The sequence below is a fragment of the Microtus pennsylvanicus genome, chromosome 8, assembly GCF_037038515.1.
Source record: "Microtus pennsylvanicus isolate mMicPen1 chromosome 8, mMicPen1.hap1, whole genome shotgun sequence".
Classification (NCBI taxonomy): Eukaryota; Metazoa; Chordata; class Mammalia; order Rodentia; family Cricetidae; genus Microtus; species Microtus pennsylvanicus.
In genome coordinates this window covers 62438358-62456196 of record NC_134586.1, presented here as the reverse complement: position 1 = coordinate 62456196, position 17839 = coordinate 62438358, and the positions used below count along the sequence as shown (strand labels likewise).

At 39.3% G+C, this 17839-nt stretch overlaps 1 protein-coding gene across 4 annotated transcripts in view; it reads right to left on the bottom strand.

Moving 5' to 3' along the window:
* Alms1 (ALMS1 centrosome and basal body associated protein) overlaps window positions 1-17839 on the bottom strand; it is a 127689-nt gene that overhangs the window by 96037 nt on the left and 13813 nt on the right. For 2 of the 4 annotated variants that reach the window (XM_075983694.1, XM_075983696.1), the window contains exons 2-5: window positions 17297-17395; window positions 15733-15928; window positions 6163-6280; window positions 377-1692 (exon numbers count right to left, since the gene is read on the bottom strand). In XM_075983694.1, coding sequence (XP_075839809.1) covers window positions 377-1692; window positions 6163-6280; window positions 15733-15928; window positions 17297-17395 — 1729 coding nt within the window. The remainder of the gene's footprint in view (window positions 1-376; window positions 1693-6162; window positions 6281-15732; window positions 15929-17296; window positions 17396-17839) is intronic. The other 2 variants (XM_075983697.1, XM_075983695.1) reach the window with 2 other exon arrangements.

The following is a 17839-nucleotide window of genomic DNA, read 5'->3' as shown; positions in this document are numbered from 1 at the left end:
TCCTTAGCTCACTAGAATCAGTGATGCATCACCAGTCAAAGTTAAAGCAAAGAGGGACATGCATCTCATGTGCTGTCAAATTTACTAAAAAGCTGCTCCACACAGCAGCAGATACAGCCTTACCCAAATTATAATCTGAGGAATCTGCAACTTCTTCAAAGGTCTGCTGCTTTAAATCTTGTAAAATCCAAGATTCATAAGTTGATACTTTCATTGCAAAAATAATGTTTGAAGATCCTACCTTCTCTGTAAGGTCAAGATTGTTTATATCATACTGAAATGAAGGTGACTGTTTCCCCAAGACCAACAACCCAGTTGTAAGCTTTTTCTCTTAAAGAAAATGACTTAAGCTCTGGAATGACAGAAAGAGGCTTACTGAGCATGTTCTGAGGAGCATTAGGGGGTGACTTTAAATCTGGATCCCGAGATAGGGAGCTACCACCATCATCTTCTTTGTGCAACAATGGTTTTGAAGCTGCTGGTTCCAACACCCCAGGAGTAGACTGGTATTTTGGATCCTTAAGCTTATCCATGAAAGAGTTTTCATCACTATAATTTAATGGGGAAAGATCTGGTTTGGGGGGTTCTCTCTCACGGCTGTCATCTGCTAATGGCTTATTGATGTTGATTTGGATTTCATTTATAGGACTCTCTTGCTTGGAAGGCTCAATTGAGGCAATAACTGCCTCAAAGGCTACATTTTCAGTAGCATCAACATTTTTCTCACCAAAAGTAGAAGCTGCCTTTTGGTTTCTTTCCTCTTGAAAATACGGTTGTTCTGATGTCTCATCCAAGTTGGCTTTAACTGTTCGAAGGGGGCCACCAGAAGCCTCTAGTTTGGAGATTTCAAGTCCTCTAGAGAGTATATGTGCTTCTGAAACTTGTTCATGACTATCAAGGACGGCAGCCAACCCAATATACTTTACCTCTGGAGATTTGGCATGCACCTGAGGTGACGGCAAAATATTTCTAATCTCCTTTTGCTTAAAAAATGGAGGTAATGTTTTCTTCTTATCTTCATTTCCTTCAAAGCCCCCCAAAGAATCCATCTTTGGACTGATTTTATCCTCAGATGGAGACCTTAAACAAACATTCTCAAGATGGTTAACAGAGGTTAAGGGAGCCCCTTTAGCTCTTTCCAACATGCATCGCAGGAAAGAATATGACATTTTATTAGGAGGAGTAATTTTGCATGGGAAGGAAGCCTGGTCCGTACGGGGTAGACATGCTTCTGACTGCTGTAAGATTTCCTGTTTCCAATACTGAGCATGTGAACAAGCTGAGTCAAAGTCATTGATTCTTCTAGCAGTTATGCTTTCATCACTAATATCAGAAAAAGTTGAAGAGGAAACCTGGTCTTTATCAGCCAATTTGCCTTCTGGTTGCTGAGTATCCTTTTCTGTCTGCCATGACATATATGAAAGCAAGGCATCATAGTGATCAGAACCATTGGGGCCTTTCAGTTCATCAGGAGCATTAGGTGGTGCATTCTCTCCATTATTCTCTTGTTCAGACGGGAAAAGAGAGCGCTGAGACCCAAAAGTTGTGCTACTTGTAAGTGGATGTTGAGATATACTAAGGCAACTGTTAACTAAGTCTGAAGATGTTTCTGAGGTGGCCTGGAATAAAGCTTCTCTAACTTCTGACGGCCGAGAAAGCCATTCAGAATCTTCCGACTTATCAGGAATCTCTCTGAAAATACAAAGTTATAAAGAAATTATTAGCTCCTTAATACTTTAATTTTCAAATACTAACAAAAAACACAAACTTGGTGTCACTAAAATTAGGTTTACTTGAAACTGCATTTTTGCTATGCTGGGGGATAATGCTCTTATACACTGTAAAGATTTGTCATTCATATTAGTTTCAGGAAGTACAGGTGGGGTGACCAGACTAAGAAAATTCTGGGAAGAGAAGGCTACAGTCAGTTACCAGCCAGATGTAAAGAAAACAAGATGAGAATGTGGCTGCCCAACATGGATAACTGAATCCACTGAAAGCCTGAGAAAGCTTGGGAAAGAATAAAGCATGTTTTCGTGGTAGCAGCAATTTCTCGGGTCTGCTCTGCTTGCTATAGGCAAGCAAGCGCTCTCATCTAAGAGAGGCTTCCTGACTCAGCTTTAGCTGCAAAACCCTGCAGCTCTTAAGAGGTCCTGCCACGAAACACTTAAATGGTGTTGATAAAAGCTGACTGCATGCTTGTTTGTTTTCAGCCGTAGCAAGGAAAAAGTTGTGCTGTTTTAAAATGCTGGCGTTATGGTCCATACTGCCAGGGCAAACTCTGACTCTTTCAGACAGGCAGTCCGACTGAGTGTGGTCTGTGAGCAGAATGCTGCAGCTTGTTTGCCGGCAGGGACCTTGAAACGCCAGAGAGTTGTGGCAATAAAAATGGCTACAGCTGGTATCTCCACCATGAGGCTGGAAAGCTAAGGAATGGGCTGGATCCAGCCGCCAAAGCCACAGCTTTAGTCCTACCAATATTGCTTGGTAAATTAAAGACTCATGTGGTCAAAAAAGAGACATACAGTAAAAGAAAGATTCAAAGTCAAAGAAAACGTCTAAATGATTTACAGTGTGTTAAAAATATATGCAGGCTAAAAAAGTTCTTAAAGTAAAAAAAGAAAAAGAAAAAGAAAGAAAGAGAGTAGTTGGGTATGGTAGTACACACCTTTAATCCCAACACTTGGGAGGCAGAGGTAGATTGACCTCTGTGACTTCTAGGTGTGGTAGCACACATCTTTAATCCCAGCACTGAGGAGGCAAAGATGGAAGTACCTCTATGAGTTCAAGGACAGCCTGGTCTACAGAGTTATTCCAGGACAAAGATATATAAAAAACTTGTCTCAAAAAGTAAAAGCAAAAATAAAAAAAAAAAGAGGTTAAAATAAAGCTGCACAAAGATGGAAATACACAGAGAATATTGATACTGTATGCTATTATGCTCTCTTTGAATTGTTTGAATGTTGAGAAAGGAGCAACAGCTGCTAAAAGATATTTGTTTATAAATGCTGCTGAACTAATCCAAGATAGATATTTTGAAAATACCTTGACTTCAAAATTTGGATCTAAGGTTATGATGCTTTGGAAAAGTCCTTCTTTTGTTTTCGCAGACAATGAGACCCTATGGATTGCTTCTATCCCAATATGGTATGATAGACCACACCCTCCTGAAACGTTGCTGTGAACACCCTCAAAAAAATTACTTTGCTCAACTGCCAACTGAGATGAACCTAGCAAACAGGTTATACCATGAAAGATCTGAGTAACAGTGCCCCCATTCAGCACAAAGCAGTTTGGAGAGAAAAAACTGTGCCCATATTTCCAAATATTGTTTATAAATGTTCTTTTACATTTAAAGGGGGATATAATATAGATATGGATAATTTGCATTGGTATAAATCTTGGTTTATTGATATAAATTTAAGGTCAATTTTGTTATATATATATATATATATATATATATATATATATATATATATATATATATATATGTATTTCTGCCCTTGACTAAGGTATTGTGATTGTGTAATTCATGTAAAAATGTAATGTATATAGGTTGTTAATGGATAATCATCAGTAATAGTCAAGCTTGTAGTCATGTTAGTTAGATTTTCTAGATGTGCATAGATATATTTCAGATAGGCATTCTTCATATCTTTCATGGACTACAGAATTTGGCATTTAATGTCTTAATAACTTAGGGATTTTCAGGACAACAAGACACGTCTGCTCCTGGCAGCACCAATCTACTTCAAGAGGAAGATGGACATTGAAGAGGCTCTTTATGGAGTTTGATAGCCATTTGGGCAAGAAACTGCTCTTGTCTGGACTGTTGCATAAACTGGACACAGAGAACCCGCAGAGAGAGGACTGCTAAACTTGCCTAAAGGTGAGATGGCCTTTCAGGGCTCCTGATTTATGAAAGAGTCTGCGAGACATTCTGCAGGACACAGCAGAAAGTGACTGAATTGTCTTTGAATTTCCTGCTTCTTGGAAATGTCTCTGGATACTATGGGCCTGTAGGCCGAAGATGGATGTCCCAACAATACAGAGGAAATTTGGGTGACTGTCCAAATTTCTAGAGTTTTGAAGTTGCTTATTTCTTGTTTACTTAGGTAATATTATATCCTTTTGGAGTCTTTGATGGAGTTGAAGAATAGATAGATAGTTATAGTTGTTTTCCTTTGTTATGATAAAAGATAAAATAGATATAAATATTGTAACTGTAATTCTTACTTGATAACTGTTTTGTTATATGTAATTTTGCTATGTTAAAGTTAAAGCCTTCTTTTTTTTTGTTTAAACAGAAAAAGGGGAAATGATGTGGGAGGGTCTTCTGTTTTGTGTTGATTTCATTGGTTAATAAAGAAACTGCCTTGGCCATTTGATAGGCCAGCTCTTAGGTGGGTGGAGTAGACAGAACAGAATGCTGGGAGGAAGAGGGAAGTGAGGCAATTGCCATGCCTCTCCTCTCTGAGGCAGCTGCCAGAGCAGACATGCTGAATCTTTCCCGGTAAGCCACCACTTCGTGGTGCTACACAGATTATTAGAAATGGGTTAGTCAAGATGTGAGAGTTAACCAAGAAGAGGCTAGCACTAATGGGCCAGGCAGTGTTTAAATGAATACAAGTTGTGTGTTGTTATTTTCGGGCAAAGCTAACCCTGCAGGAATCATGCGGGACGAAAAGAAGGCCTGCCCACAGCTCCTTCTACAAGAATGCCTCACTGAGAAAAGGTACCAAGCCATGTGGCTAAACATAGACAAAACATAGACAAAAACATATGGCTTAATTTAAGTTATAAGAGCTAGTTAATAATAAGCGGCTTAATTTAAGTTATAAGAGCTAGTTAATAATAAGCCTGACTCAGAGGTTAAGAGAACTGGCTGCTCTTCCAGAGGTCTTGAGTTCAATTCCCAGCAACATGGTGGCTCACCAACCATCTGTAATGAGGTCTGGCGCCTTCTTCTGACATGGCAGAATATTGTATGCATAATAACTTTCTTTAAAAAAATAGTAAGTTTGAGCTAATAGGCCAAGCAACTTATAATTAATATAGTTTGTGTGATTATTTGGACCTGGGTGCCCAGGAAATAAAAGTGCAGTCTCTGTTGACATTCTGGGCGGTGGTGATGCATATCTTTAATCCTAGCACTTGGGAAGCAGAGTTTGAGGGCAGCCTGGTCAGTTTCAGGACACCCAAAGCTACACAAAGGATCCCTGTCTCAAAAAACCAAAAATAAAAGTTCTAATCTTTAATTCCTACAAGGCAGTTAAAGATGAAATAAAAGTTTGCAATTAATGAGTGAACCCAATATTGCCTTGACATCCTCCTAAAATAATCAATTTCAACAAACAAAAAAGTTTAAAATAGCATTTTAAAAAGTTTATGGTTTTAAATACATGTTATCTATTATGAATTAATATTCATCTAACTTGTATTCCTCTGCTTACTGGTCAGGTTATTGCGCTTATGGTCTACTCCCAAAATACAACAAAGCTTCATCACTTTGATAATCTAACGTGAAGAGAGAACTATGCAACTGTGATTCTAAAATAATATACAGTATAATGACAGGGTTTAATAAACATCTAGAGTTTTGAGTTTAAGGTAGAATTTTCATTCATTCTAACAGAAAACAAAGCCTTGGACAATTCCAAGTATATTTTGAAGAATTATAGAATGTCCTCCCATTTTAAATGTTCTAAAAGATATCAATTTGAAATGTTTTTGTAAAAATCTTACTTGATATTTGTACATAGTATAAAGAAAGCTAACAAGACTAATTCAATAACAGCTGAGCAAAATGAAAGTGCAGAGAAATTAGTATCCTAGAAATGGCTGCTTCCTTTGCATAATTAAGGTAGAATGGAGAGGAAGGACAGTGGCAGCATACACAGAGATTTAGAATAAGGAAACACAGGGTACTGAGTATGTCTAAAGCATGCCTAAAGGGACATACAAAATCATACGTACCTCTAAATGAACTATAGTCACCTAGTATATCTCTGCATGCAAAACACTGCACCAATTTAATACCAAGAAGGTGATAAGAATATCTAGCCCCTACTCCAAATCCCACTTTAGCCTGAAACCATTAATACTAATAACAACTTATAGTATGAGTAGAAAGTTTAGAAGGCAAAAAATGAATCACCCTACCTCAAAGGTGCAAATTCTAGTTCACTTTGTTGGAGCAAGGAATCAGGCTCAAATTCCTGGTCTTGTGTTAAACATGTCAGCAAAGGCAAATCAGGAGTAGTAAAATTATCCTGGATGACTGCAAAGTTTCAAACGTAAAAAAGCTGAGCAATCAAGAAGTGCAGTGTTCGGTGTATTCATTCAATACTTAAGCGTCTAACCATGCTACCACCTGGAAGATGCTACAATCATTACAATAATATAACAACAGCAGCAACCATCTACAGAACCTGTAAAAGCCCAATCATTTAGCACACAGTATTTCATTTACTCCAAGACAACTTTGAAGATTAAGTACCATTTACTATACATACAGGTAAGGAAATATGATTACAAAATTTAATATTATTAAATAATCTCTTCATTTGTAAGGTTAAGTGCCTGCATTCCAACTTCTCTGCAAATTACTATACTATATATATTAAATATATATAAAACAATTAAAGAGTGTCTCTTTTATTGCATCTCTACTCTGTGTGAGTAGTAAGGTGGGTGGGTAGATGTAAGCATGCAATGGTGCTCAAGTGGCAATCAGGAGACAACTGCAGTAATCATTTCCCTCCTTCCATTATGTGGGTCCCAGGTCAAACTCAGATCATCCAGTTAGGCAGCAGATACCTCTGCCTACTTAGTCATCTTACTGGCCCCTCAATCTTAAGTAACATAAAAACTTATACCATTATATCAGAGTGTAATCCAAGGGTCTCGGTGATGAGGATCAAAATTATATTCAATATCAAAACAAGGCCCCCCTTCTAAAAAAACATTTATAGTTCTCTATAAAACTATGTATGATGTTAATATGTAAGTAACAGTGTGTGAGGGCAGACTCGACAGCTCTCCTCTAGGGAGCAGACACCTTCAGGAGAGACGCCATGCCCTGCTCCCGGGCAGACACACGCAATGAAGCTCCGACCCAGGATGGACTTAGACTAGAATCTTCCCGGTAAGACCGGTGCTATACAGATGATAAGAAATGGGCTAGTCCAGGTGCGAGAGTTAGCCTAGAAGAGGCTAGGTAGAAATGAGCCAAGCGGTGTTTAAATGAATACAGTGTCTGTGTAATTATTTCGGGGCATAAGCTAGCCGGGCAGGCGGCTGGGATGTTGGGGACGCAGCCCCGCCGCCCATATTACTACAAGTGTGGCCAGTTTTAAATAAACATTTCTTAAATTTTCTGTTTAAGCTCTACTATGAGAAGATATCACAAACACAAATGTTCTTTGGAGTCCTGGTTCTGAAATATATAAAATAGGTATTACCTCAAGAGTTTGAGAACTTGCTTTAAAGAAAAAAACACCACGGTTTCCTTCCATCTTAACTAATTAAGTAGTAGTTGTTGGTTCAGGGAATACTATTTCTGGTTTTTTGAGACAGGTCTCTCTATATAAGCACTTGGCTATCCTGGAATCCTCCATATAGATTAGGATGGCCTCAAACTCAGAGATCCTCCTGCCTCTGCCTTTTCCTCCCAAGTGCTTAAGTAATTCTTATGTCACTAAATACATAAACTAGTATAAAATCCTTATTTCCTATAGCATTTATACAATTATAAAACAAAAAGTAAATATTCATGCAAAATTCATTAGAAATAAACAGAAATACTGTTTATTTCTAAAACAGTTTACTAAAATTGGCTTTAGTGATGTGTTGCTAAAACTATACCTCTTTTTCAACATGAACTAATTACTACTACAGCACACTTTCTTGATTTCAACTATGGGTTTTTTTTACTATATTTTTTGGGTTTTTTAAAAATATTTATATATACAATATTCTGTCTGTGTGTATGCCTGCAGGCCAGAAGAGGACACCAGACCTCATTACAGATGGTTATGAACCACCATGTGGTTGCCGGGAATTGAACTCAGGACCTTTGGAAGAGCAAGCAATGCTCTTAACCGCTGAGCCATCTCTCCAGCCCTATTTTTGGTGTTTTGAGACAGGGTTTATCTGTAGCTTTGGACCCTGTCCTAGAACTAGCTCTTGTAGACTGGCCTCAAACTCATAGAGATCCACCTGCCTCTGCCTCCTGAGTGCTGGGATTAAAGGCTGATTTCAACTATGGACACAGTGAGGACTCCACCCTGGAACTCCCACAAAGGGTTTTTTGTTCACAGTGGTGTTATAGTCCTGACTTGGGGCTCTGGATTCTGCACACTGGCTTGGTTCCTCTCAAACTCCACAAAGCTGCTTTATCACAGATAGATCCTCAGTGACAAGTGAAGCATCAGCTGCTCTTAGTAGGATTCCAATTAAAACTATTTAGTGAATTGGTTAAAAATATGAAATGGGTAATAACTTTCAAAATAAAATTTTAGTCAGTAAAAGCTTTCTGTTCAAGCATAAAAACCTGGGGTCAACTCCATGAAGCTATATAAAAAAGTTAGGCATGGTGTTGCATACTACCAGTTCCAGGACTGGAGAGGTAAAAATCACAGGGCAGCCAGTGAGTGACCCTGTCTCAAAAGAGAAAATGACTAGCTCCTAAAGGAACAATACCCGAAGCTGTCCTCTGGCATGCACATGCACAGCATACATTGGAAACACAAACACATGAAACTTTTTAACATCAGAGAAAATTTAATATGGTTCATCTTTGGCACTGAGTTAGAAAATCATTTTGAAACCTTCAAAGCAGATGATTTTCATCCCTGAAAGAATCAACAAAGTTTTGAAAAAGAATCTGAGGCTAATAAAGAACTTTAGTGGGTACAAAAAATTATTTTCAATTAACTAGGTCAATGAGCATTTAAAGGATCTGGTAATCTTTTTAAAAATTAATTATCTGGGGCTGGAGAGATGGCTTAGTTGTTGTGTTAGGAGCGGCGGGCTACTTTCCCGGCACCCGGCCGCCCGCACGGCTAGCTTTACCCGAAATAATTACATGGAAACTGTATTCTTTTAAACACTGCCTGGCCCATTAGTTTCAGCCTCTTAACCCATTTCTAATAATCTATGTAGCACCACAAGGTGCGCTTACCAGGAAAGATCTTAACCTGCATCTGTCTGGAGTGGGAGAACCATGGCGACTCCCTGACTCGATTTCTTTCTCCCAGCATTCTGTTCTGTTTACTCCACCCACCTAAGGGTTGGCCTATCAAAGGGCAGTTTCTTTATTAATTAACCAACGAAAGCAACAGATTAGAAAGAAATCACTCCCACATCACTTAGAGATTTTTATTTATTTATTATGCATACAGTTTTCTGCCTGCCTGCATGCCTGCACACCAGAAGAGGGCACCAGATCTCATTACAGATGGTTGTGTGCCACCATGTGGTTGCTGGGAATTGAACTAAGGACCTGTGGAAGAGCAGCCAGTGCTCTTAACCTCTGAGCCATCTCTCCAACCCTCCCACATCACTTAGTAGTTAAGAGCACTGGCTGCTGTTATCCAGAGGACCTAAATTTGATTCCCAGCACCCACATGGCACCTTACAATCATCTGTAAATCCAGTCCCAGGGAATCTGACATTCTCTGTCACTAGGGTGGTACACAAACATACATGCAAGCAAAACACCCTACACATAAAATAATATGAAAAATAAATAGTAAAATTAAAAATCAGTTATTCCTAACCAAGTTCCAGAACTTACAGAAATCATTATTATCATAAATATTGACATATAGCCAAGAAATCAGTAATAAGTTATAAGCACCACGTGAACAACTCCACAAATATTTAAAAACACATGAGTGGAGTTTGAGAGCTAAGTCAGGTAAGTAGGAAACTGCATTTCCTAAGGGAGCAGACGAGAATTAAACAGTTAATTTTCAAGCATGCCATGTATATGTGTATAAGAGACAGGAAGACTATATAGCAAACTGGCAATGCCTTCTTCATACTGCTCAACTGTTTCCCTACGTGTGGACAGACTGTTATTAGATGAAAGCCTAATACCATGATGACAGCATCCATGAAGGACAGACTAGCAGGAATGGCATGTCCTACTGTTGTAGAAAGTTAAGGCCTACCAGGTCAAAAGGAACCAGCATGGGTGGGGAGGGGGATTCTGCCTGGAACTGTCAGAGGTCCTGATCATGTCTAGCCAATGAGAGACGAGCATGAAATGTCAACTGAATCAGAACACCTGGTTGCTGGGAAGGTTATAAGTTTTTCCCCATTGTTAAATAAATGAGTATGCTATAAGTCTTCCACCTGACTCCCAGAGTTTGTGTTCCATGTTGGGCCTTTTCACCCCCTCCCCCAAGGAAGACATTAGCGCCCAGCAACATACTGTAAAGGTAAAACTGCAGCTACATATACAACACATTAGGACACAAAAAATTGCATTGTATAGTCTCTCATTCAATGCTAAAATCTTTCTATTACAGAATTTTCCTTGACATCTTGCCATAAGAGAACTTACTTTTTTTTTTAAACATTACACTACAGATTTGTTATGTATATGGTATTCTGCCTGCATGTATGTCTGTACAACAGAAGAGGGCACCAGATCTTATTAAAGATGGTTGTGAGCCACCATGTAGTTGCTGGGAATTGAACTCTGGACCTCTGGAAGAGCAGCCAGTGCTCTTAACCTCTAAGCATCTCTCCGGCCGACAGAACTTATTTTCTGTTGCTGGTATATTACTTTTTGTTTTGTTTTTCAAGACAGGGTTTCTCTATGTAACAGCCCTGGCTATCCTGGAACTTACTCTGTAGATCAGGCTGGCCTCGAACTCAGAGATTCACTTGCCTCTGCCTCCCAAGTGCTGGGATTAATGGCATGCACCACCACCAATCAGTTTACCTTTTTAAAGATCTTATATTGATTTAATGCAGTGTCTTATATTTTATATGTCCTCATTTTAACTTCTACAAGTTAGCAAGCATTTTTGACCAAAAGTCAAAGGATAAATATTTTAGGCTTATTGGTAACATATGAACTGTCACATGTACATTGTTTTCACAGTCTTTTAAAAATTCAAATGGTGGGGCTGGAGAGATGACTCAGTGGTTAAGAGCACTGCTCCTTCTTCCCAAGGTCCTGAGTTCAATTCCCAGCAACCATATGGTGGCTCACAGTCATCTGTAATGAAATCTGGTGCCCTCTTCTGGCCTGCAGGCAGACATACAGGCACAACATTGTATACATAATAAATAAATAAATCTTTTAAAAAATTTCAAATGGTGGTGGCTGTAGCTCAGCAGTAAAGGATTTGCTAAAGCCCTGGGTTACAGCCAGAGCACCATAATAATCTCAGCACTTGGGAGGTTAAAGCAGAAAGCCCTAGAGTTTCCAGGAGGATATGTCACAAGGCTCTTTCTGAGAACAACTAAATTAAATAAATATGGAGAATAAGCACTTTTAGAATTGGTACTCCCAGAGAGTACAATCAGGCCTCGGCCTGTGGGGCTACAGTTTGCAGACAGTAGCACTCGTCTCATAGTACTGCTGTCTTCTGTTTATAGAACTTTCTTCACAGGAAAGGAGGTTAGCATTCATCTATCTACCCTTGGATCAAAATAGTCGCTACTATGTGTCCTGTAAATTAATGGACAAAAAAAAGGAGTTGCTTTCTCCTTAACGGCAACCTTCAATCATTTGGTCACAATCATCTCCTCCCACCAAGGCTATCCTAGTTAGGATTGCTATTGCTGCTGTGAGGAGACACTATGACCACAGCAACTCTTACAAAGGAAAACATAATTGGGGTGGCTTACAGGTTCAGAAGTTTAATTTATTATCATCATAGCAGGACATAGCAGCCTGCAGGAAGACATGGTGTTGGAGGAGCTGAGCCTACATCTTACAGGAAACAAGAAGTGAATTGAGATACTGGGTGTGGCTTGAGCTTATGTGAAACCTCAAAACCCACCTTCACAGAGAGACACTTCCTCCAACAAGGCCATCCTACTCCAACAAAGCCACACCTCCCAACAGTGCCATTCCCTTTGGGAGACATTTTCTTTCAAACCACCACATTCTACCTTCCTGGTCCCCAAAGGTTTGTAGCTATACCAAATGCAAAAATGCATTCAGTCTAACTTCAAAAATCTCCATAGTCTGCAACAGTCTCAAACTTATTTAAAAGTCTAAAGTTCAAAGTCTCTTCTGAGATTCATACAATCAATCTCTTAACTGTAATCCCCTGTAAAATCAAAACCAAAAAGCAGATCACACACTTCCAACATATAATGGCACATGATATACATCACTATTCTAAAACATAGGGAAGAGAGCATGAGAAAATACTGAACCAAAAACCAACTTGGCAAACTCCAAACTCTGCATCTCCACATCCAATGTCAAAGCGCTCTTCAGCTCTCCAATTCCTTTCAACTTGGTTGACTGTAACACACTTCTTTCTCTTGGGCTGGTGCCACTCCGTTAGCAGCTTTCCTCAGCAGGTATCCCATGACTCTGGCATCTCTAACATCTTGGGGTCTCCAAGGCAATCCAGGCTTTAACTACACAGCTTCACACGATGGCCTTTCTGGGCCTCCATTCAGCGACACCCCTAACACATACCTGACCTCAGCAGCTTTCCTTAGGCACAGAGGCAAATTCCACAACCTCTTTCTTCTATCCTTGACTCTAAAGCCAGAACAACATGGCCAAAGATGCCAAGTTCTGCTGCTTGCTGTGTCTAGAACATGACCCCGTTGTTCAAAAACATCTTCATCAGCTTTCTGTTTTCAGTGGTTTCCTTCACTGCCTAAGGTTGGTTGTCCTGGGACTTGCTCTGTAGACCAGGATGGCCCTAAACTCAGAGATCTTTCAATCACATCTTCACCAGCTTTCTGTTTTTCGATAGCTACCTTCACTGCCTAAGCTTGGTTATTCTGGAATTTGCTCTGTAGACCAGGCCAGCCTCTGAGTGCTGGGATTAAAGGCATGTGTCACCACATTGTGCTCTAAGCTTTTCTTTAATTCCATTTCACAAATTGGAAATTTAGCTGAGTGGGATATGCCCTGAGGTCAACACTCCCTTTATTCCATTTCCTAATCTGTTCATCTCCTTAGAACACATAACTTAGCTCCATTCCCCTTCCTGGTTGCTCCTTTTCTCCTCAGATTTCACATTTTTAGTTTACCCTGCTCAATTTGTTCCTTTTCATTATAAATCTTCGTTAGAGTTACCAACAACCACATAACAGAGTCTATACTAGGCTGCTTTGAGATCTCATCTGTCAATAGAATTAATCAAAATCTCTCACTTTAGCCTCAGGCAGAGTCTTCGGACAAGGGCAAAAAGCAGTCACATTCACCAAAATATCAAAAGATAAGTGAGTGTCTAAGGCCACATGCAATCTTCTCCTCTGAAACCTTTTGAGCCAGGCACCTACTGTTCAAATCACACTCAGACCACTGTCTTCAATGTCCCTAATAGGATGACCCATTAAGCAGCACTTAAAGAATTCAACTGCTTTTCTTTAATTTTTTTTTTTTTTGATTTTTCGAGACAGGGTTTCTCTGTAGTTTTGGCGCCTGTCCCGGAACTAGCTCTTGTAAACCAGGCTGGCCTCGAACTCCCAGAGATCTGCCTGCTTTTCTAATCCAGTCCCAAGGTCCATATTTCTTCAAACAAAGGCTGTGGTCAGTCCTATCACAGCAATACCCCAGTTCCTAGTACCAACTTACATCTTAGTCAGGGTTTCTATTGCTATGAAAAGACACCATGACCATAGCAACTCTTATAAACAAAAACATTTAATTTGGTGGTTTACAGACCAGAGGTTCAGTCCATTATCAACATGGTGGGACATGGCAGTGTGTAAGTAGACATGGTACTAGAGAGTTCTACATCTTGTAAGCAACAGAAAGTAAACTGAGATACTAGGCATGGTTTGAGCATATGAGATCTCAAAGCCCACCCCCAAAAGGACATACTTCTTCCAACAAAGCCATACCTACTCCAACAAAGCCACACCTCCTAATAGTGCTATTCCCTGAGCTTTTTGGGCCCACTTAGGTTCAAACTACCACAAAGGTCACCACGTTTCTCTAAAGAGAAGTATACAATTGACTTTAATGGTCCATAATACATAGCACAGCACTAGCATCCCGGCTTGCACATTAGCTTGTTTTGAAAAGAATAAGCCCAACTGGGTCTTAGTCTGCTTCTCTACAAAACTCCATAAAACCATCTTTATGGTTAAATTCCTTGATTTGAAAGGTACTTTTAGTTTATCTTTGGTAGAAAGCTAAGAAAGTCATTCTCCACTAAGAGCAGTAAGATCTATGTCGAAGAAATGACTCAATTTCTTCATCTTAATTGTTTTGTTCTCAAAGCTGAGGATAATAATAGTTTAGAATAGGTCTATACAAACCTAGACACATCTGTGAAAAAGGAATCTAGTTGAGAAATTGCCTCCATCAGATTGCCTGTAACTGAGTCTGTGAGGCATTTTCAAAATCAATGATTGACAGGAAGGGCTGAGCCCACTGTGGGTGATGCCACCTATAGACAGGTGGTCCTGGTTGTGTTAAAAAAAAAAATGCTGGGAAAGAAAAGAAAGAAAGAAGTTAGAAAGAAAGAAAGAAAGAAAGAAAGAAAGAAAGAAAGAAAGAAAGAAAGAAAGAAAGAAAGAAAGAAAGAGAAGGAAGGAAGGAAGGAAGGAAGGAAGGAAGGAAGGAAGGAAGGAAGCAGGCAGGCAGGCAGGCTGAGCAAGCCAAGGGGAACAAGCCAGTAAACAGTGTTCTTCCATGGCTTCTTCTCCAGTTCCTGTGAGTTCCTGCCTTAGTTTCTCTCAATGGACTGTGATCAAGATATGTAAGCCAAATAAACTCTCTCCTCCCTAAGTTGTTTTTGGTCATGATCTTTATCTCAGAAATGAAAAGCAAACTAAAACATGGAGATATTTATTTTATTTGTCAGGAAACACTGAGTCTCCACTGATGAGGGAACAAAGATAGTATGAGGTTTTCCCAAGAGCAACTGTGCTATGGAAGACACATACCCATTAGAATGGGAGTGATCTCCTTTTAGCCTTCTATGAATAGTGGGGTATGCTAAAAAGCATATATAATATAGCTAAGCCAACCAGCCAGTGTGAAGACCTAGAACCAACTAACTCTTCTGAGTATAGCTCCACAGAGATCCTCGACTAAAATGTTAAGAGCAAGGCTAATAAATGTGCATGTATGCGCACACACACAGTTTTTAGAATTTTAAGCTATTACCTCTGGTTAAAGACAAAGAGGCGCCAGGCGGTGGTGGAACATGCTTTTAATCCCAGCATTTGGGAGGCAGAGGTAGGCAGATCTCTGTGAGTTTGAGGCCAGCCTGGTCTACAAGAGTTAGTTCAAGACAGCTAGGGCTCTTACACTGAGAAACCAGCTGTGGGGAGGGGGTAGACAAAGAGGCACTGGGGCCAGAGAGAAAGCTTGTGGTTAAGAGCACTGGCTGCCCTTCTAGATGATCTAGGTTTGATTCCCAGTACCCATAATTCCAGACCCAGGGAATCAGACATCTCCTGGCTACCATGGGCACCAGGCACGGACATGGTGCACAGGCATACATGCAGGTAAAACCCCCATACACATGAAATAAAAAGGTATTAATAAAACACAGGCATTACCTAGCAATGGAGAACACAAGAGATTTAGCTTTGGTTTCATGACTGGACGTTCTGACTGAGCCAATTCACTTTTCTCCAGAGAGGGGAAGTCTATTACTTTCATTCCTTCTCTTCTCACATCAATCTCAGTCTGGGGCGTATCCAAGGTTTGGGAAGAGTCCCTTTCTTGAGGAAGATGATGCCAAGATTCTGCTCTCTGAAACAATTTTAAAGGAAAAGATGCTCAGTCATTAACTGAGTCACACATTTACGCTTAGACTACTGCCTACTCAGCATATTAAACAATACTCTCACATATAGAGTAGTCAAAAGAAAGTTGTTCCTTCTATGTGACTTTGTACTACACTGACCTCCTTCTAGACCTCTTCCGATCACTACCAGCTCCTAGTACCATGTAGTCACTGACACCTGTGTTACAGTGTAGGCTCTCACTGTTAAATCAATCATTTGCTACTACATGACAAATCCATACTGTGGTCATTAAAAAAAAAACAAAACCAAAAACCAAACAAAAAAAAAACTGAACAAATATTTCTAAACCTAAAGCTACAGCATTCCCTAGGCAAAATGGAACAGATACTTCAGAAGATAACATATTCTTGTAAAGTTAAATATACCATTTTAATATAATTTAGCTGATCTATTCCTGGGTATTTACTCAACAAAAATGAAGTTGTGTTTACTCAAAAACAATGAAAATTTATTTAAAGACTTGATACAGAAGAAATCAGATTTTTAAAATCCACACATTGTAATTCTAAAAAGGCAAAGCAGAACTACCAACTATAGGATGCTTGATTTAAGATAAGGGACTGGAGAAGGTAATAATTAAAATAGTATTCAGAAACTTTTGTCCATAATAGCAATGCTATAGGTCAAGCATAGTGATATTTATATAACTGTATACTTCAAAGATTATCTGACAAACTGTGTAACTAAAACAGTTCACTTTTCTATATTTTATAATTGTATCTTTCAAAGTTCATCTGTCAAATGTATAACTAAAACAGTTTACCTTTCTATATTTTATTTAAACTTAGCTGTATAAAAAATGGAACTAGACAGCTGGGCAGCAGTAACACACAACTTTAATCCAGCCCTCAGTAGGCAGAGGCAGGAGGATCTCTATGAGTCAGAGGCCAGTCTGATCTATAGAGCAAGTTCCAGGACAGAGAAATCTTATCTCAAAAAAAAAAAAAGAAAGAAAGAAAGAAAGAAAGAAAGAAAGAAAGAAAGAAAAGAAAAAAGGGGAAAAATAAAAAAACAACAACTTTCCTTTAAAATTTTCTATTTATACTCAGGTAATGAATTATTTTGCAATTTTGAATGTTTTAGTTTCTTGTATGCCAAATATCCCATGAGATAATATACGTACACACAAAAATATATACTTTTGAGGAATATAGACTATTGAGACAAAGAAGCAGGGATGAGCTTCCTAGTCTATATAAAATTGTGTCCCATGAGAACACTGGAATAGTAAAGTGATCCACATCTTCACATTCCTCATATTACAGCATTTCTGTGCTGCAGGTAGAAAGAAAAGAATTTGCCCCAGACGCACTGTTGTTTCCAATGACACTACACCAGAGTTGGAAAGCTGTGCTCTAGAATTGTCTTGATACGATGACTGCTGCCACCCATGGCTCGTCAGTGAAACAACCTGAAAATCAAAGCACACTAAAGCTGAGTAATGCTGGGACTGTACAATAACAAAAGTAACCATGCTAAAATACACTTTTCACTCTATAAAATGCTTTCATGTTATTATAAAATGTTATTCTTTAAGCATAACAGCATGACCATCTTCATCAGAAGCAGCTCTCAAGACTGGGCCTGTTGACCTTCCCTCATAGGAGGATGTAGGGAAAGTCATCATAAGGCAGCTAAACATAGGAAATAGTTTAGAGGCTTGGGACCCTATTTAGTTTGGAGCATGTACACACACACCCTTGTAATAATGCACTTGGCAGTCTAGCTCCTTCACCTGCATGTACTATGCATACACATTTCTCTCCCAACAATGCAGCTACTAACCTCAGAATCCCTCTACTCTCCACCTAATTGGGACTCATGTACACTTCACTCTGAACAACAGTATAGCTTC